This window comes from Python bivittatus, unplaced genomic scaffold (genome assembly GCF_059951505.1).
Source record: "Python bivittatus isolate LINGU-HERP-01145 unplaced genomic scaffold, Pbiv_v1 ctg000200_np1212, whole genome shotgun sequence".
NCBI lineage: Eukaryota > Metazoa > Chordata > Lepidosauria > Squamata > Pythonidae > Python > Python bivittatus.
In genome coordinates, this window is record NW_028277040.1 from 17,347,827 (window position 1) to 17,368,979 (window position 21,153).

At 42.0% G+C, this 21,153-nt stretch overlaps 1 protein-coding gene across 8 annotated transcripts in view; it reads right to left on the reverse strand.

Moving 5' to 3' along the window:
- The window catches only part of ITPRID2 (ITPR interacting domain containing 2), a 72,855-nt gene extending 52,883 nt beyond the window's left edge, over window positions 1-19,972 (reverse strand). For 3 of the 8 annotated variants that reach the window (XR_015795202.1, XR_015795203.1, XM_088135738.1), the window contains exons 1-2: window positions 18,679-19,807; window positions 17,892-17,937 (exon numbers count right to left, since the gene is read on the reverse strand). Coding sequence is in view for 4 of the 8 variants with exons in the window: in XM_088135738.1 (XP_087991864.1) it covers window positions 17,892-17,937; window positions 18,679-18,871 (239 nt within the window). In the remaining 4 variants the exon portion in view is untranslated. Of the gene's footprint in view, window positions 1-17,891; window positions 17,938-18,678; window positions 19,808-19,854 lie in introns of those variants that run through there. The other 5 variants (XR_015795205.1, XR_015795204.1, XM_025163091.2 and 2 more) reach the window with 4 other exon arrangements.
- Between the last annotated feature and the right edge of the window lie 1,181 nt (window positions 19,973-21,153).

A 21,153-nucleotide genomic window follows, 5' to 3' on the forward strand; every position in this document is an offset into this window, starting at 1 on the left:
TTCCTTTCCTGTAATATATTTCTCCCTTCCTGCAATATAGCATTCACCTGTAACTAGATTTTTGTTTGGTCTCTACTCATCACTACAAGAGTGTGTTGCCCAAATTTAAAATAATTTTTTAAATAAATCATGATCTCCCGGGGAACCCCTAGTAAGCTCTTGCAGAACACTAGGGTTCCACAGAACCTGGCTGAGAAACCCTGATCTAGAGGCCAGTAGGTCCCATATCTGCTCTTTAGGGGCACCAGGTGCTGATGAACAGCATCAAAGTTGCAAGAAACAAGAACCTCTCTTAAGGCAAGACAAAATTAAACTACCTGTTAACTTTAGCATAAATTTGAAAACACAGAGTTCATATTTAAAAATTAGACACAGAGAGGATGTCTACTGTCACAGAGAGGATGTCACTGTATCCTAGTAACATCTGTAGAGTTTTCTGTCAGCTGTCATGCCCCCAAAGCCCTTAAAGATGCTGTCATGCCACATTGATTACTGGACTGAGTGAAGCAGAACAGTACCAAAGCAGCACAAATCAATATTATACTACTGGTCATAAGGGGAAGGCATGCAATATAAAAAGAGATTAAACTGATTACCAAAGATCTGTTTCTCCCTCAATTAGGATAAGAAGTCTGCATATTTTGCCCTTGTTAATTCAATGCATCACACAGGGATAGGCAATCTAGTGCCTCTACAATATTTGGGAGCCAGTCCCCACATCTTCAACCAGCACAGCCAATAATTTGGCACGTGAGAATTGTGGGTACAAGGCTACCAAGTTGTCTACCAACCACTGAGGTAAGAAAATGTGAAAGTTCTGAATTAGATAAACCTGAGAATCAGGACAAGAAGAATTTGCTGACTGGGATTAAGTTATTCATGACATTAGGCTCCAGTGAAATCAATGGGATTTGAATACAATAAATTCAGCTACTGGGTATTTTCAAATAACACTACTCCAGAAAATAGCTAGGCTGCCATGTTTTTTCAATAAATTAAGCTGTAATATGTGGCCTCTCCTGGATCTCCTTGCTCATTCCATTTCCAAAGCCAAATGCCATTACAAAACATGGTGTCACTTTCCTTATTTGTGTCTCCAAAACAGTTTAGAATTGTCTCACTCTTCTTTTTAAGGGGACACTGACCACAGACACTGAAGCAACTAGTGTTCTAAACCTACTCCCTCCCTCTGAATATGGACGGCCAATATCAAATCACCAAGGCAGTTTAACGAGGGAAAGGAGTGTCAAACAAACCCCTGAAAATGGCTATGCAATGAAACTCTGGAGTACTTGTATGTCAATGGGAGAAGACTCAGAGGGGAAAAAAAGCATTTTTATTAAAGGTTTTCAAGCAACAGCCTTTCCAACCCAGAGTTTAAACAAAGGCACTTATTGTTTACACCACTGGCTTTTAATGGTTCTTTTAACATTCTTCCCCTTCTCTTTCCTTAATGGCCACTCCAGAGTGTCTCCAGATCCCTCCTAGGCAGCTGCCAATGATACATGGTCCTGGCTGGTAGCAAAATGGTAAGCTAACAGTAAAGCTGGCATTCTCTCCCAGAAGCAAACCTTTCACCTCTAGAGCCGATTAACAGCTACCAGCAAAACTGCTCTGTCAAACAGCCTCCCTGTGTATTTCCTACGTACAGGCGGCCCTGTAATTTATCCCACTACAATGAAAGCAGTGAGAGAGAATGTGTGTTTGAACACAGGCAATTTATGTGCATAGGAAGCCCTCAGGGGGCCCAGCTGAACAAGTGGAATATTTAGAAATGAGTTATTTTACAGCAGCAAGGCCTTGAGTCAGCTGAGCCCCTTTGGAATGAATTATACTGCTGGAAATGAAGGCGGCTTCTGAGGGGGAAAGGCCTTGGTTATTTTGCACTTGTTTGAAACAACTTGTTCTACAAATGAGGGAGGAGGGGAGACTCTTCCTTTGCACTTAGTGAAGCAGGCACCATAGAATGGGAGAAAGATGATTATTGTAAAACTGAAACACAGACTGAACCGGGAAACTAAAATATCTTCACATAGCTGCAGCACCAACTTTTTGTTTTATGATGATAGTGCCCTAGCACAATAATTGTTACACTCACCGCTGAAAACAACTGCTACATGACACAGTGGTTTTATAAAGAAGTGCTAATAGGATACTGTACCCAATAACTGTCTTGCTGCCATGGGGCATCTGATCATTTTTTTTTTCTTTTAGAGTAATCAAATTTATCTTCTAAGGCAGTGTTTCTCAACCTTGGCAGCTTGAAGATGTGTGGACTTTGACTCCCAGAATTCCCCAGCCAGCAATTCTGGGAGTCGAAGTCCACACATCTTCAAGCTGCCAAGGTTGAGAAACACTGTTCTGGGGTATCTATGTTATCAGACAATCTTTGGGGGGGCAGGGAAGCAATCTCTAAATATCCATATATGGATGGCAGCAAAGTTCCACTTTGGACTGAAGCAAAGGCACTCTCAACTGAAGACAAACAAATAAACAAGAAACCCCTGTCCAATCTGCAGTACATTAGAACAGTTACACAACAGCTGCTTTGTTTTAATTAGCCTCTGAAGAAAATCAAACCAACCAAAGCTATGATGCAAGAAAAGTCCAGTTTGGCCAGTTTGCAGCCAAATACCTGTCCAAGCCAAGACAGTACTTCTTAACTCCACATGTCTCCAACATCAATGACAGCAGTTCCAAGACAACCCACAAGTGTATTAATCCTGGGTTTTTTAAACTGAGTTCCATGGAACCCTAAAATTTTGTAAGGACTTCATGTAAGTAAGGACGTGTGAGACAGTAAGGGCAAAAGAAAAAAAACAACTCTCAAATGCAGCCGATTTTCTATCACAACAGCTTTTCTTCTTAATCAGGGATTCTGAGAATTTTTTTTTTTTAACTAACAGGTTCTGTGGCCTAAAAAAGTATGAAAACTCTAATTCACAAACCAACACGCACCAGTATTTATGATTTGTGGCATATCAATAGTCTGGGAGGTATGATCAAAACAGAAGGAAAGAGAGAGAAAACATTCATTCTCATTCAATTTACCAAAGCTTCTTTTAAAATTTTTCTAGAGGTTTATCTAATACATATAATAACTGCAGCAAGATTATTGTATGAATAAGGATGGAAAGATTTGGCACTACCCACAATGGAGGAATGGTTGGTAAAGATGAAATAACTTACTAAGATGGCTAAACTGACTTCTTTAATCAGAGAAAAGACAATATCTACATTTATAGGCAGTCCTCGAGTTACAACTGCAATTGGGACTGGGACTGCTGTCACTAAATGATTTGGTCATAAAGTGTGACGTCTCGTGACCACATCGCTTAGTGAGAGCAATCCAGGCAGTCCTGGTTGTTGTCATAACCCAAGACATGCTGGTTGTTAAGCAGGAAGCGGCGGAAGTCCCAGGTAAAGAGCGTGGGGGTGCCGCAGGGGGGTGGGGAAGGCCCTGGAAGGTCTGGCACAGGCCATGCACGAGTTGGGGAGGAGGCGCTTAGTGAGGCGCGAGTTCAGAAAGGCTGGGGAATGAGGGCATGGGATGTATGTGATCACAGGAAGGCCAAGGAAAGGAGTGGGGAACATGCAAGCAATTACAGGGAAGCCATGGAAAGAGGGTGCAGGGTACATGTGCATGTATCAAAGCGCAGGGAGGTCAAGGAAAGAGGGCACGGGGGTACATGCATGAGATTGCAGAGAGGCTGGGGAAAGAGGGTGCAAGATGTGTGCCTGCAAAGGGGAAAGGAAGGTACGGTGCATGTGAAAGGCCTGGTTGCGGGGGGGGGACTCATCCCAGCAACTTGCAACCTTTCTTGCTGGCTTCTCATTGACTTTGCTTGAGGGAAGCAGGCAGAGAAGGTCATAAATGGTGATCATATGACTGCAGGACATTGCAACTGGTCATGCTAGCTGGTTGTCAGGCATCCGAATTTTGTTCACATGACCTCTGGGGCACTGCAACAGCTGGAACTTTGAATACCCTAAGTCCCTTCATTCAGCAACATCTTAACTTTGTACGGTCGCTGAATGAATGGTCATAATTCGAGGACTACCTGTATTGCTGACTGGAAACCCTTTATGGACTTTTTGCTTAAAACAGAAAAAAATGAACTTATGATTTATGGTTTTGATGATTAGATAGGATAAGTTATAGAAAGAAGAGAGTCATGTTGTAACTATAGAGTAAGAGGTAAATTTATAATTGTACTTTTAACTGCTGTAAAGAAGATTGGAAGCCACTTCTTTGTATTTTTTTCTTTCTTTTTTCTTTTTCTTTTTCTTTTTTTCCTTTCTTGCACTTTTAGCTTTCTCTTTGATTTCTTTCTTCTTCTTAGTTTATATTAGTTTGTATTAATTTTTATCTTCCTTTAAAAAATTTTTAATACAATTATTTATATGGGGTGTGTGCAATATCTAATGCAATATCATACTCAGCCTGGCAGCAATCACCAGGGTTTTAAACCCAGGTCCACCTCTTTTTAGAGATGACAGGGACTGAACCTGAGACCATCTATATCAAAGCATGTGTTCTACCACTGAGCTATCCCTTAAACATTTCTCATCCTTTAAGAAACTCTAGAAAGCAGCATGCCAACTTATGCTTGTTTATGTCACAGTGGCTTTAAATGAGAACTAACAAATAGATTAGTTCCTCCCTACCCTTCCCACCAGGGCTTTAAAAGGCATCAACATGCCACGTTCCCCAAAGTGTAACTTTGCTCCCAGGGTATAATTAAGACATCAGATTTGTTCTGTAGCAGACATTTTACGAACTGTCCATTTCTGGAAAGATTTACATGTTTCCTATGTACTTTCCAATTAAAATATGTTTTCTCTCTTTTTTTTTTTGTTTTCTCCTCTGCCATGGCAATGATGGGTTTCCCACCCCTAAAAAGTTCTCAAGTTTAGACAATAAAAATCAGCCTACATTTAAGGTGGAGAACTTCCTTGTTTATATTTCAGCGTGAAAAAAAAATCTAAGGATATGGTTAGTAAAAAAAAAAAAAAAAGCAAATTGGCAACCAAGCACTTTTGAAGTTCATCAAAGTTTATAAGAAACATATAGAATTTGCTACATTAATTTAAGCAAGCATTTGAATGTTTTTTTTTAACTTATTTATTCAGAAATATGTCCTGCTGGGTCCAAAGGCTTCACCAATCACTTTTCACACAATATTCCAGTAAAAAAGTTATTTATAAAAACAGCTTTCCCCTACCCCCACCTCAAGTTATCATCAGGAAATAGCTCATTCAGTTCCAGTGAAACTGCTTGTTTTCTATAACAGCTACACAAATTTAGAACACAAGGACAAGAGAGGAAATTCTGCCCAGCCTTGATATCACTGCAAGGAAATGCATTATAAATTCAGATGAAAAGCATCAATACAGGGCCAAAATAATCATAGATCTACACAGACAAAATAGCAGTTTCTCCTCCTAAATTGATGATGGATTGGGAATAGAAAGAGCTCACTCTTACCAAAACCCTTCCTCAGTACTCACAGGATGAGTGGAGAACCTGTGGCAACCTCCCAGTGTTGCTGAATCATAAATCCTAGCAGCTCCAGTCAGTTCACTGAACAGAAAAGGATGATGGGAGTTATAGTTCAGCACTATCACTGGCTACCCAGTTCGCATCTGCTGGCTTTCACAAGGTCCCTAAATGCTAAAAAGGAGAGCATTTTAGTGCTGGCATAGAAGGAATGGTTATGATGCACAGCTATGTATTTTTACTGTCTGTGCCCATATTATAATGGGATTATTTGTTTTAATGTAATGTATTCAATTTGATATAGTGGCCCACTCCAGAAGACTTTGGGCAGCTTACAACGTCCACAAAAAACAGTAAAAACCTACATAAACAGGCAGCCCGGCCTCAAACAACTAAAACGACAAATAACACAAACAGTACAAAATGAGCGGGGCCCAGCCAATAGATAACTACCACATTAACCCCAGGCCCGTAAACAGAGCCAGGTCTTAAGGGCTTTCTGGAACCCCAGGAGAGGGGGCACCATACATATCTCCAGGGGAATGCTGATCCAGAGGACAGGGGCCACGACAGAGAAGGCACACTTTCTCAGTCCCACAAGATGGCAGCATTAACTTGAAGGGACCTGGAGTGCACCCCTCTGACCGAATGTATAGAGTAGGCAGATGCAATTGAAAATAGGCAGTCCCTCAGATAACTAGGCCCTAAGCCATGAAGGGCTTTGTAGGTGGCAGCCAGCACCTGGAATTGCACCTGGAAGCCAACTGACAACAAGGAAGTATCATGAAATGCCCAGTACTGCTCATACCCCTGCATTTTGTAGCAGCTGTAACTTCTGGATGGTCTTCAATGGATTATAGCACTTATATATTTTTTTACATTATATTCTTCCTGTTCTACTGCCCAGAAAGGTTTTATCACTTAGCAGTAGAGCAGAGCAGAGCAGAGCAGAGCAGAGCAGAGCAGAGCAGAGCAGAGCAGAGCAGAGCAGAGCAGAGCAATAATAATAGCAGCAACAATACTTTTCAAAGTGCAGGAGCATTTTGGATACCGGCAGCGTAACCATGTTAGATATAAACCCAAACATACGTTTTGAAAAACGGATCTATGAGAATACAACTGTATATGCTGAAGACGTCTTTATGTTATAACCCTGTAAGGATAACATTTCTTTTATCAAGAAAATACTTGCTTACAGGAGCTCTGCACATTTTCTTATATCAGCACGTATGAAGAAGCATATCAAACCAAAAAGATTATCCATCATTTTTTGGCATGGATACAAGTTAATTTTAAGGGACTAGATAGCTTGAAGTCCAACTCTTGGTATATTTACTCAGAAGGGAGTCCTACAGAGACTCACTTCCAAATAAGCATACATACAGAAAGGAGGCTTAAACATGATTTGTCACGGCAGGTGACATTATCCAGCTGACCCTGGTTCATTTTGAAAAAGCTAAGCAGAGCTGGACATGGTTAACACCTGGATGGGAGACCACTATAAAATACCAGGGTATCAGCTAGACTGGGAAGTTTAAAAAAAATCCCAGAACACAGCAGTGGCAAACTTCTCCTCTATTATTACCAGAAAAACTAAGAAGTCAGTTCAACATGCCAATTTATAGGACTGAAGCATGCTATATTTCAGTGGACTGCTCTTGCACCCTGCAGTTACAAGACAAATGCAATTAAATCTAGCTGAAACAATTCAGTCCTGTGCAGAGTGACATGTGCCTAAACCGCTGGCATAAATTGGGTTCTTTTAAAGGTCTAGTGCTGTTGGCTGGTATTCTATGATAAGGGAGAAGAACGTCTGTTTAGAACCTTTGAGAATTCTGTAGCTCTTAACTGTATGGTATAATTATTCTGATCTATTTGGGATTGTTTTGGTTCTGCAGAGAAGTCCCACATCTCCCCTAAAAATTAACATTTGATGATCCCTACAACACCCCTGTCCCTTAATAGGTGGTAATGGAGATTCCATGGCGGTGTAGTTGATCCTTAGAAGATTAGATAAATACAACTCTACCCATGAACAATTTTCTTGTCAATCTTAATAATGGGCGCTAGAGGAAAATATTTAGACTAAGGGCTTTTCGAAGTCATTCTTGAAGAGGTTTAAAATAAACAGTTGAAAACTGCAAGCTGATTAGGACAAGAGCACCAACTTTCTATCTTCCTTCTAACAATTGCAGTATTTGATGCTCTCTTGGTGTATATATTCTGAGCAAAACAAAACAGGCTGAATATCAGTCTGCCATGCAGGCTGGTCAAGAAAGAAGCCCACAGAAATTGTGGGTATTGTGCAGTGAATATTGTGGCCTGCTTAAAAAGCATGCAAACTCACTGCCTTTTCTTGCAGTCTGGCAAAACAACTTTATCCAATCTAGCAGGCCAACACGTATGACTATTAGAATGGGCTTTATAAGCATTGATCAGGGATTCAGCCAAATGCATGGAGCCTCAAAGTAGACAGAAGATGGGGCATTTACACAGCCCTGACCCTATTCTCCCAAATTTCCACACTCAATTGAAGGTTGAGCTTCTCATATAATTCAGCAGAGCTCCAGATCTTATGGAGAGCTGCACTGGCATTCAAACAAACATGAGAACCACCTTCTTCCAGACTTCCAACTGTGTGCCCTGTTCTTTACCTGTCTAAGCCTTCCATTTATTCAGCTGAATGCCTAAATTGGGCACAGGTGAAAAGTCATGCAGGCCTTATTGAAGAATACTGTTATGCCCATTTTTTATTTGCATTTTTTAACCATCTCCTTCAATTTGATGACAAATTCTTTTCTCCCATGGAGAAGGAAATATCAATGAATTCTTAGAATTAAAATAAAAGGTTGTTGAGTTTACCTTAGCTATAAAACTGGCTGAGGAGTATCTTTCATTCTACAATTATTTCTCTAGACATCTACAACTTCCTTGGTTTCCCATACTTCAACTACAGTGGGGCAAAAAAGTATTTAGTCAGCCACCAATTGTGCAAGTTCTCCCACTTAAAAAGATGAGAGAGGCCTGTAATTTTCATCACAGGTATACCTCAACTATGGGAGACAAAATGGGGAAAAAAATCCAGAAAATCACATTGTCTGATTTTTAAAGAATTTATTTGCAAATCATGGTGGAAAATAAGTATTTGGTCAATATCAAAAGTTCATCTCAATACTTTGTTATATATCCTTTGTTGGCAATGACAGAGGTCAAACGTTTTCTGTAAGTCTTCACAAGGTTTTCACACACTGTTGCTGGTATTTTGGCCCATTCCTCCATGCAGATCTCCTCTAAAGCAGTGATGTTTTGGGGCTGTCGCTGGGCAACACGGACTTTCAACTCCCTCCAAAGGTTTTCCATGGGGTTGAGATCTGGAGACTGGCTAGGCCACTCCAGGACCTTGAAATGCTTCTTACGAAGCCACTCCTTCGTTGCCCGGGCGGTGTGTTTGGGATCATTGTCATGCTGAAAGACCCAGCCACGTTTCATCTTCAATGCCCTTGCTGATGGAAGGAGGTGTTCACTCAGAATCTCACGATACATGGCCCCATTCATTCTTTCCTTTACACAGATCAGTCGTCCTGGTCCCTTTGCAGAAAAACAGCCCCAAAGCATGATGTTTTCACCCCCATGCTTCACAGTAGGTATGGTGTTCTTTGGATGCAACTCAGCATTCTCTCTCCTCCAAACACGACGAGTTGAGTTTAGACCAAAACGTTCTACTTTGGTTTCATCTGACCATATGACATTCTCCCAATCCTCCTCTGGATCATCCAAATGCTCTCTAGCAAACTTCAGACGGGCCCGGACATGTACTGGCTTAAGCAGGGGTACATGCCTGGCACTGCAGGATTTGAGTCCCTGGCGGCGTAGTGTGTTACTGATGGTAGCCTTTGTTACTTTGGTCCCAGCTCTCTGCAGGTCATTCACTAGGTCCCCCCGTGTGGTTCTTGGATTTTTGCTCACTGTTCTTGTGATCATTTTGACCCCATAGGGTGAGATCTTGCATGGAGCCCCAGATCAAGGGAGATTATCAGTGTTCTTGTATGTCTTCCATTTTCTAATTATTGCTCCCACAGTTGATTTCTTCACACCAAGCTGCTTGCCTATTGCAGATTCAATCTTCCCAGCCTGGTGCAGGTCTACAATTTTGTTTCTGGTGTCCTTCGACAGCTCTTTGGTCTTGGCCATAGTGGAGTTTGGAGTGTGACTGTTTGAGGTTGTGGACAGGTGTCTTTTATACTGATAACAAGGTCAAACAGATGCCATTACTACAGGTAACGAGTGGAGGACAGAGGAGCCTCTTAAAGAAGTAGTTACAGGTCTGTGAGAGCCAGACATCTTGCTTGTTTGTAGGTGACCAAATACTTATTTTCCACCATGATTTGCAAATAAATTCTTTAAAAATCAGACAATGTGATTTTCTGGATTCCCCCCCTCCCATTTCGTCTCTCATAGTTGAGGTATACCTATGATGAAAATTACAGGCCTCTCTCATCTTTTTAAGTGGGAGAACTTGCACAATTGGTGGCTGACTAAATACTTTTTTGCCCCACTGTATATCTCCAAGGAAGATGTGGGCCTTTTTCTGATCAGGTAATGGAGCAACCAGGAAGGCTGCAGAACATGGGAGAGACGGTTTTAGAATGAAAGACATAATATTGAGGAGTAACAGGAAAAAAATAGCAATAAAGCAAACTCGAAAACCCCACCGAAAATAACATGAAAGACTTTTGAAAGCACCCTGAAAATAAGGCAAAAAAATTGAAGGCAGTTTTACAAAGGAAGAAATATTGGGAAATCTGGAAGATGGGTTGTGGCATAGTTAAGACAGGAAGGAGTCCTGTCCCCAAAAGAAAAACACGTAGTTCTCTTTCCAAAGGCAAAGCCATTCAACTGGCTATCATAAACAGATGCAAAAGCCAAACTGTCTTACGATTAATGGTTAATTTCAGCAGGTTTAGTCCTCCTCACCCTACCTGACAAATGTATTGTCGTAATTGCCACCAGTCATCCTAGTACAAAAAGTCATAGGACATAACATATTGACTTTTACTGAGTCAAACCATTAGTCCACTTACCCTGGGGTGGGGACTCTTTTGTTGGACTACAATTCCCACCATCTCTCACCACTGTCTTTGAAATATCTGGAGTATCAGAGGTGCTCCGCTCCTTGAGCATCTCCTTTTCAAATATTTCTTCTCAATACCACGAGTCCAGATTATTATTAATTTTTCATCTATCTATCTATCTACCTACCTACCTAGGCAGCGAACATACCTAATACTTCTGCCTCCTATTCCTATTTTCCCCACAGCAACTCTGCGAGATGGGTTGGGATAAGAAAGTGACTGGCCCAAAGTCACCCAGCTGGCTTTCATGCCTAAGGGAGGCCTAGAACTCAGAGTCTCCTGGTTTCTAGGCCACTCCTTAATTACTACACCAAAGTGACTAAAAAGCCATAGTATGCAAACTGTCCCCGATAATTTAGCCTCTGTTATCTCCTGACAGACTGGGAAAGCCCCCTTTGTGTAACCTCAGAGAGCTTCTGCCATTCATTATATCTAACGTGCCTCACCCTGGCACTTTCCAGATGTGTTGGAGTACAATTCCCATTATCCCTGTCGAGCACTGCCATTGTGGCTGAAGGCTATAGGAGCTGCAGCCTCTGGAGAGCACAGGCTGGGCAAGTAGGTACAAGTCATGCTATGCTAGTGAATAAATGGAGGAAACTACCTGAGGACCATATAGGAACCAAACAGCAGAGGGAAAGATGGACTGCAGAAACAACAGAACAAAGCACCATGTAGAGGTTACAGTGTTGGACTGGGACAGAGAAGACTCAGGTTTAAACCCTCATCTGATCATGGAGTTCACTGGGGGAGTGTGAGCAAATCACTGAGTCGTTACTGTGAGAACAAAATTGGAGGAGGTAGTACTAAGTATGTATTACCTGTGTACCACCTTTAGCTCTCAGAGGAAAGGAAGGTTATAATTTAGCAATCTGTTAGAAAAAGGAAATCTGACATATAGAGAGACAATACTATTTACTACTCCGAGGAAATGATAAAAATCAAACAGAGTTTAGGGGGTTTGGATAACTACTAGAGCAAACAAACCAGAGAACTGGGGGGGAATAACAAATATACATATGATAGACCACATTGGACATTTTATAACATATAATAAGATGAGACAGCCCTCTCATATACACCACTTGAAGCTCCTTAGAGAAAGGGTGGAACACAACCACAGTGCATTTTAAAAAATATGACTAACCAGCCAAATGTTTGGCTGCTGTCTTCAGTGGCTTCAGCCTCAGACCACACCAACATTTTTTGTCATCTACACACACCCAAGACGTCCTAATATAAAACTGTATGCCTTTCTCTCTCCCTTGCACGCATGCGTGCGCACACACACACATTACACACACACACACAGACTGCATGTGTATCCTGTAACGGATTAGCCATAATTCAAACATATTTGTAGCAAGATATTTTGTAATGTTAATTATCATTAGGGTGGAATAATATGCATCATCACGACGGAATCCTATACATGCTTCATTGAATTTGATGGGAATAGGCCAACAAGACTGCTGCACGCAAGTTTCAAGGTAATTCAATGGCAAAAAGGCATGCAATTACAATAATGAAATGTAAGATATGTATGTATTTGTATGTATGCTGCACTTACTTTAAGACAAAAGGTGGTTCCAATCAAGGCTTTTTTCCCTCTCAAACACAGGATTTTACAGAGCATCTAGTCTTGCATTTGTAACTGTCCTATGTTCTCTGACGAAGGCTTCCACCTTTTTTTTTCTTTCCACCCAAAAATAACTTAAGGAAGGAAAAACAGAGTAGCTGATTGCTTGCTGATGAATAGTGATGGCTGTTGTCCATCTGAAGCATCACGAAACATGGACTGTAGCACACACTTCAGCTGGAGTCTCATCAACAGATGCAGACTCACAGCCTATTTAGAACCATGGTACTAAAATATATATAACAGGGGGTAAATCCCACTGGTTGACTGAGATTTTCAGTATAGCAAAAATATACAGGATGGTACTGTAAATCCATTAGGTTTTTAGAGTACTGCAAAACTTTTTGGATTTCCTTGCTGTAAAGAAGCTAACATGTATACCACTATGGAATGTATTAGTAGTAAAACTAGACCAAAATATATAGAGAAATTGAGAGGATTTTTGTTGCAATTCCATTTTAATAAACATGCCATGTGCAGAAACATTTATTATAGAGCCCACCCTCTCAAGAACTCATGAGTACAGTGTATTTGGCTGGCAGGGACAAAAAATTGAACTTCCCTGATTGTTAACCAGCCAATGAAAACAAACCTTCCATCTTCTGGAACTACAAAAAGCTCCTTCAACACCAACATTCAAATGTGCCTTGCATTATTCCAATTAATCTTTTATTAACCAAGATTTTTATAGAGTAATTTCCCAAAGCATGATGCTCCCTTATGATATTGGAATCCCCTGCGTGTTTGGAACTTCCATTTAAGCGAGGGCATTTTCCCCATCTTTCCTTCTTGCAACCCTCAACTCCTCCCTCCAAATCTAATGTGTATTTGGAAAGAAAAGTGTGTGTGTGGCGGTAAGGAGAGGAGACTATGAGAGAAAAGTGATCATTCCCCCTCCCCATTCTTTTTTCCGATTGGTGATGTTCATTCTATGAACAGGAGATATTCACTGGACATCCTTCTTTGATTTAAAAAAAAAAACCTTGAAGGTTATTATTAAAGAAAGAAAGCTAAAGAGCTCAGGAAAAAGGCTAAGAGAGCAAGTTCCTACCAAAAACGACCTGCAGCCACCCAAATGTAAATTAAAAACTTTTAGTTTTTAAATATTATTGAAATGTAGGATTGCAGATTTCATGCAAGATTTCAACAGTATTACATGAAATCCCAGGTTCAGATAATAAATTCCTGGTGAATATGGCCTTATTTTAGAAACACATCTAGAAGACACTTCAAAATCACCTTATTTCAAAGTGCATCCAGTAACTTTAATACAAATAACAAATCTAACTGGATGCTGATAATTTTAAGATCACTTCCATCACTACATCTTCTCAGTCTATACATTCAAGATAGCAAACGTATATATTTTGATTTGGGACTAAGTCTCAGTGAACTCAATTTCTGACTGAACAGGCATAATAACAAATTGAAGTTGTATCATACAATCTCAGAAAGATAAAATATCAAAGGACTTAAGCTTTAGAATAACTCCTGTACTGAGAACTTTAAAATAATTTCAAGAACAAAAACTCAAACAGTCTCACCAAGGCCTCCTTTACCACTCAGGGTGGAACAAGTGTACTGAGACTATGCCTATGTTGTGCTTTTCAAGTACCAAGAACCTATATACAGCTTCAAAACAGGATACATGGCTGAACCAAATTATTGTATTTAGCACAAAGTATGAAAATTAGCTGTGCCATAAAACAAACAAACATGTGGCAGACTCTTGCTTTCTTATCTTCTTCATGTGCTAATGTGCATTTTGCAGGCATCTGTTGGACTAAAAGCACTACCACTGTCTATCACACAGGCAATTTCTGTCTTTGATAAACTAGCATGGAAGAGCTTTCCCCACACTCCACTTGATTCCCTTCCATCTGTGTGACACTACAGTCCCCATCGTCCTTACGAAGCAGAACTAATGTCCATCCTGTCACACAAGATATCTGGAGGACACCAAGCTAGGGAAGACTGGCAGAGGAAAGCTATGCCACATTGAATTAGATTGACAGATTCAGGAGTTATCTACCAAGTACTTGATTTAGCACACAAAAAGTGCTACTTTGAGAACTGGCCTTTGAAACTGTGCCTCTTCCTATTCACCTTGTTCATTTAAAGATGCTCCAGGAAGTCCTTAAAAATCAAAGGAGATTCTGTACAAAAAATCTGCAGACAAGCAAAATGCCCGGAGAGCAAGAACAAGTTCTCTCTAGAAAGAACTTGTCATTTATATAACAGGACCATATAGAGAAGACAAGCCTACTCATCTACCAAGTTTTTCACTCAGTGAAAAAGTGAATGATCTTTCAAAGGAGCCAGCAAATCATCAGAAACTAAAATGCAATTTTCCTCCTCTTTCTCATTCACATTCTGGATGATACTACAGTTTACAATTGGTGAGATATACCAGATTTAAATTCTAAGCTGTCACTCCCTCGCAAATGCTAAGAAGTCTTTTTAAATTCTGGATTCTTCTGTCTGAATCATGCAGCCTTGTTTGAGACCAGACAATTAAATAGCATCCTAAAACAAAAAGATAAGTTCTTTATCGGAGCAACGCTTACCAACTCCTGATTGATTACCTGATTATTTTACAAATTTGAGGGAAACCTTTCAAAACCAGGTTTTTCCAGGGTGGCTTACACCATGCTAGAATCAGAAAAGTAGTTTTAGTTCCTATTTATTAAGAAAGCTTTTAAAGACATATGCATGACAGTTAATGCCTGATCTTAAATGGGGTTCCTAGGGGCCTTATATTCACAAAACTCAATTTGATCCAAACTGTTGGATGCTTCATCAAAGCCACATCATCTCCTCACAGATCATTCACTGGGTCTGCTAAGAACCCAGCTTAGCTAACAGCTAATACTGCTAATTTGGCAGGACATTTTTCATGCCAAGTGTTTGCTCACGGCACTGCTGAAATTAAAGCAGAAGCCTCACTTCCAAACAAACTGGAATTTTTCATACTGGGATTTGAATGAGGAAGTGCTAAATTTCAAACATCATACTTAGATGCCTTTGTAGATTGTATATGAATTTCTATTTTTCATGAATGACTTCTATAAAAGATTTATATTGTATAAATACAAATAGCAAGACATCAAAACGGGCAAAATGTATATAAAGATTACAACACATTTATAAAAGCTCTGGATAAACACAAAACTGAGAGATTGATCATATCAGTTACCATATACTGTACAGGAATTCTGCAAAAACAAGATTATCCAGTTCTGAATTTGAAAAATAAAAAAATAAAAGAAGTTGATTTTCAAGTTTTTCAAGGTTTCTAGATTATTTCTCTGCGAAGTCTTTAAGCAGTTTCATTTTGTTTTTCTTGAACCTGATAACACAGCACCCTTGTCTCAGTTAATGTTATAGAAATAGTTTCCTCCAAAAAGAAAAACAAAACAAAACAAAACAAAACAAAACACAGACCTCTTTTTCCAGGGGCTATAGTAGAAAATATCCTTTTTAACCCAAAGGTAAGACTGATTTTATTCCCACCCAAGCCATTCTGGGATGGGAAGCAGTAATATCTATCCTATATTCAACAGAGATTCCAAATATGGCAACAACAGAGGTGGGTGCTTTTATTGGGTAGAAATCTGCAACAATCTGTATTAAATAAAACACCAAGGATTGTTGGAAACACAGAAGTTGTTTTGTTTTCAATCTGCAAAAAAAACTGTGAAGGACACTCTCTATCCTGCTGCTACATATTCCCTCAGATGCCATACTCACATTTCAACTGAAAAACATGGGATTAATTTTCTAGAATTAAGGGCTGCCTTAAACTGCAATTTGATGCTATCTCTGCTGGCAGTTCCCTGCACTGCTGTTATGCCCACCGGGTAAACTTCTCCCCTTCCAGCAGAGGTGGCATAAGATTGGAATATTAAAAATAATGGTAATAATAATAATAATAATAATAATAATAACAACAACAACAACCAGTACCCAAAGAACTACTTAAGACTCATCCAAAATATTTAGAATGTTAGAATAATTTTCCCTGAGCAAGAAATCACCAGGAGCTACTATCATCAACACTTTAAAGTTCCTTCAGTTTCAATGCTGAAATGGAAAATTGCTGTCTGAGCTGGAATTCAGCATTAGCTGTATTCTTCTTTGGATCTTGGCTGATAATAAAAATAGCTTCAATGAATTTACTACTTAAAACAAACAGGGGTGAACAAGAGTCCTCTCTGATTATAACTGCTAAAAATCAATGGCATACCATTTTGAGACGGAGCATGAAAGGAAACTATCATGAAAGTACAAAAATAAGTTAAAGTTTTTTTTTTTAAAAGACCCTCCTAACCCACCCTCCCAAACCCAGAGAGAAACAAGTTATTTAGCTCTACTCTTGGCTCTGTCCATTTTGCATGGCTGCTTTATGGCAGCCTTCACATCCACTCTCCGAAGAAATATTAAGTGCGGCCACCAAAAAACATAGGTAACTTATCGGGAAAAAAGTATTCTTTTTCTATGTTAGTTTCTCAACCACAAATACATTCTGCAGTGTAATCAGAAATGTTTTCTGCATCTGTGCTTAAAAGTTATTGCAGAATGAGAAAGGAGAAAGACTATCAGTATTAAACTTGTTTAGACTCTATAAAAATAACCCCAACCTGCAAATATACTATGATTTCACCTAAAATAAATGATTCATTTCTACTATCTTTTCCTGATTTGCTCAGGTTTGTTTTTACAGTTAACCCTTTAATTAGAAAAATGAAAAGTTTACTTTAAAAAAAGGCATGGCCTTCTAAAATACTGCACGTAGTTTAAACAGCACACAGCAGAATAACAGTTTTTATGACATTTTCATTAGTGACCCTAGGACAGCATATCTGCCCTTCCCCTTTTATCTTTTTGGTAACCCTGTAAGCTAGGGTAAGAACCAAGATTAACCAGTTTTGCAGAGAGATGAATGTGGAGCTTTCTATTTTAAATCCAGCACCAATCACTGCATTAAATTGCTCCTTAGATAAAAGTTTGCTCCAGCATCATGATACTGCAATCATTATTCTAATAAACTTCATTAGTTATGAATATGAACTGAACTTCTTAAACACCTCTGACACATAAAACAGATTATGTCATCTAAGATATGTTTACTTAGAAGTGAAGAAACACAAGTTCTCTTAACTTAAAACTTGCTCACTAACATAGAAGGAAACCCAACTGGTTGCAATGGAGCTTCCTTCCTGATAGAAGTATTTAGGATTGCAGTTCTGAAAAAGCAGAGAAGTGATCAACAATATTTCTTTTGTTCCTATTAATATTATATTTCCAGAAAACACTTCTATTTACAATGAGCTAGAAACCTTATGAACACAAAACCTTTAAACCCTGGAAAACAGCTGCTATTTACTGAACAATATAGTCCCAATGGCACTGCCCGAGCAGTTTTTTTTTGTTTTCTCCTCCTCTCTCTTTCGCACACACACAGAATCACAAAACACAAAGCTGCTTCTGCAACATTCTAGTCACAATGAAGTGTTATGTTCCACCCATGGACTTTCCAGGAATCAAGACCAACAATCTTTGCTTAAAGCTGAAAAAAGCATATTTAATAATTGCACAACTCTTCACAAGAAATGCTTACCTACAATCTTTAAGCCAAATTGCAATCTTTTCATTTGGAATAGTGCCTGCAGGACAGAGGGAGGGCAGCAGAGCAAAACAAATCAAAGGAAAAGAATTAGTTGACAAACAAGGCAATTTTTTAAAAAGGCCGCACAGAATCTTAACTAACTAAATGACTTGCATGCAAATCAATGCACATCATTTGGGAGCAAGGGAAGAGACAAGCTGCAATAATTCATAATTTTTCAGGAACAAGAAAATGGCAGAAATGTGTAATTAAGCATTGAAAATGTACGACGTATAATAATATATAAATATCTTCAGGGAGTGAAACCAATTCAATTCAATGCAGTGAGCACACTTGATCAATACTGTGCAGCAAGCAGAAGAGCGTTCTTCTTAGCAAATATATTTTATAAGCCAGCCTAACCATGGCAAGTTTGTGGGAAGCAACCCTCTGCTTACTTTCCCGTAAGAAAAAGGGTAGACCAGCCCTTCAAGTGTGGTTTCGACTGAAGTGCCTGGAAACTCTCCCACCCTGCCCCGGATTTGTCCCGACAGAAGCAGGCAAAGTCTTCTGGCATGTGAAAGGCTAGCTGATTTCCTGAGCTATAAACTTCGGCGGACGTCATCGAACGCCAGAAACGCAATCCTCAACGCGTGCACGAGAGTGCGGGAAGCGCTCGCTATAAATCTGTTAGCCTTTCAGGTGTCACAAGGCTCTTTGCTTTTCCAAGAGCACGTCGCTATCCGTGGAAACGGGCTTGGGAGCGGAGCAAGCGAGAAGGGTCGCCGAAGAGACTGACCTCCTTCCGCAGTCAAGGGCAACTTGCTGCTGCGGAGCTCCTGCTCGGGGGCCAGTTCCGCTGGTTCTGGAGACAGGCACTCGGCCTCCGACGCTTGCCAGGAGTCCCTGCATTTAGCCCAGGCCTTTCTCTTTTCCGCAACACCTTGCCACTCCTCGCTAACGGCAGCCACTATCTCTTCCTCTTCCTCCATTGGGGGGCCCGGGTCGCTTCTGCTACCGCTCGCTGTCCTCCCGACACCGCGGGGCTCCTCGCCGCCTCCTCACGCAGCAACCTGGCTCGCTGGCTGGCGGCGGCGGCGGCGGCGGCAGCAGCAGCGTCTGACAAACGCCTCCAACCTGCACAAAAAAGCAGATCCGGAGGCGGGCCCCGTGGGCGCGCGATCAAGCCGGGCTGCGAGGAAGCAGCTCAGTTTAATTCCGCAGCGCGTGCGCGCGCGAAAAGCCAATTCTTTCGAAGTTGCCGAGGTGACAAGAGAAGCAGGCGGAGGCCGCAGCCGAAGGGGCCACTCAACATCTGCCTCGCACAGCTGGCAGAAGGCATTCCGGCCAAGCAGTAGCCGCGGCCTCTTTCCGGCTTGCATGCCGAATACCCAGCACCCCTTTTTCCTGCCAGGGCCGCAGGACAAGCTTTCCCTGCTTACAGCCCAGCAGCAACGGGGGGGGACCCAGGAAAGGAGACGAAAAGCTGGAGCGGCGTCGAAAGTCTGGCCGGCCTTTGCTTTCCACCCTCCATCCCGGGCGGCGACGCGAAAGACTCGGCTCCCCGCGCGCGGAAGCGGCAACTTTTCCGGCCGCCGCGAAGCGAAAGAAAGCAAGCAAGCGCCCGGACAGGATTAGGCACATTACCGGCCAAACGCGGCTAGAGGCCCGCCCGAGCGTCATACGAGGCAGGGTGCACGGGCAGCCGAGCGTTTCCAGTCAATCTGGGTGTTCCTCTCCCCCGCCCTTCCTCGCGAAGGGAGTCAGGGGCAGGAGCCGGATCCCTGCCCGTCTCGCCTGCCCGAGCTTCGGTACGGCTCCTGGGCGACCCAGTAGCGCCCACTGTGGGGGAAGAGCCGTGGACCCTCCCGCCGCCCCCGCTCGCCTCAGGCAACCCGCGCCAGCCCGGTCCCTCCCGCCAAGCCACTGGGGAAGAAAGCAAAGCGCTTCCCCGCGCAGCGCCGCGCTCACGTACTCGCTTCCCTCCGCCCGTGCCGCGCGCTGGGGAACGGGGGCAAGGGCGCCTCTCGCCGACTTCCTCATACTGCGTCTGGTGGGAGGCAAGTTGGCGACGGCCGCGGCGGCTTCTGCTCACGTGATGGGAGCAGAGGCAAGCCGGACTAGCGACTTGTCCGCCTGGTAGTGCCGCAGGAAGGGTCGGGGGGCCGGTTCCTGGCAGTCGGGGAAATGGGGGCGATCGCCCGCCTCAGCTTCACTTCGGTGCTCTGCAGGACGGGGAAGCGGGGAGCAAACAACGGAGAGGCGGGAGGAGGGAAAAATCGAGATCCCCCTTCCTCGCCTCGTTTTTTCTCTCCCTCCACTCCAGGAGTTAGCTTCAAATCTTACTTACTTATTATCTGTTCCATCACTTACATACAATGACAAGGAAAAAAATAGAGAATCAAAGCAAATTTAACAACCCACCAAAGCAGCACAGGTTGATCACATGCACCAAAAGTTTGCAGAACAATGCTGCTTTTAAAGATTTTTTTTGGCGGGGGGGGGGAGATCAGATCCTAGGTGGCAAGGTATTCTGTGACATGTGGGCCACCAAAATGTGTTCTGAATACTGAGTACTTGCCTTGACTATTAATGTTCTTGTTTACTTATTTTTGTGTTGGTTGTACATCCCAGGTTTCCTCCAGGAGTTCATTATGTTCATTATATTCCCATTCTCCCCTTGGAGCGAAAAAAATTCAAGAATGGGGTTGGCAGATCTTTGCCCAGTGGCAGCGGTATACAGTATTCACAGTGAGCTTTCTTGAACTAGTGGCATGCATAACTACTAACTGAAGCAGGTCACCTGTTCTGTCTCGTGACCATTAATGCTCCACGAGCAGAGCCTCAGCCTCTTGGCAAATGCCATAATCTTGGCTTTTTGATCATTTATGGACAGATTATCATTGCTGCAGTATTGGGCCAGAGTTTTTTTAAAGCTGTTGGTGTTCTGGAAATAAGTACAGGTAGTCCTCACTTAACGTCCATTCAGCAATCGAAGTTACAACGGCGCTGAACAAAGGGACTTACGACCGGACTTTGAAGTTCTGGCCATTGCAGCACCCCTACAGTCACATGAACAAAATTCGGGCCTACCCACATTTACAATTGCCTTTTGCCGGCCTGCCTACCCGCTGCTGCCGGCTGCCCCGCCTCCCAGCACTGCCCGCTGCTGCTGTGCCCGCCACACTGCATACCACTACTGTACCACCTGGGGCCTTCTTTTGTGCCGGTGCAGCCAGGGCCTCCTTTTGCGTGCTGCTCCAGCGTGAAAGAA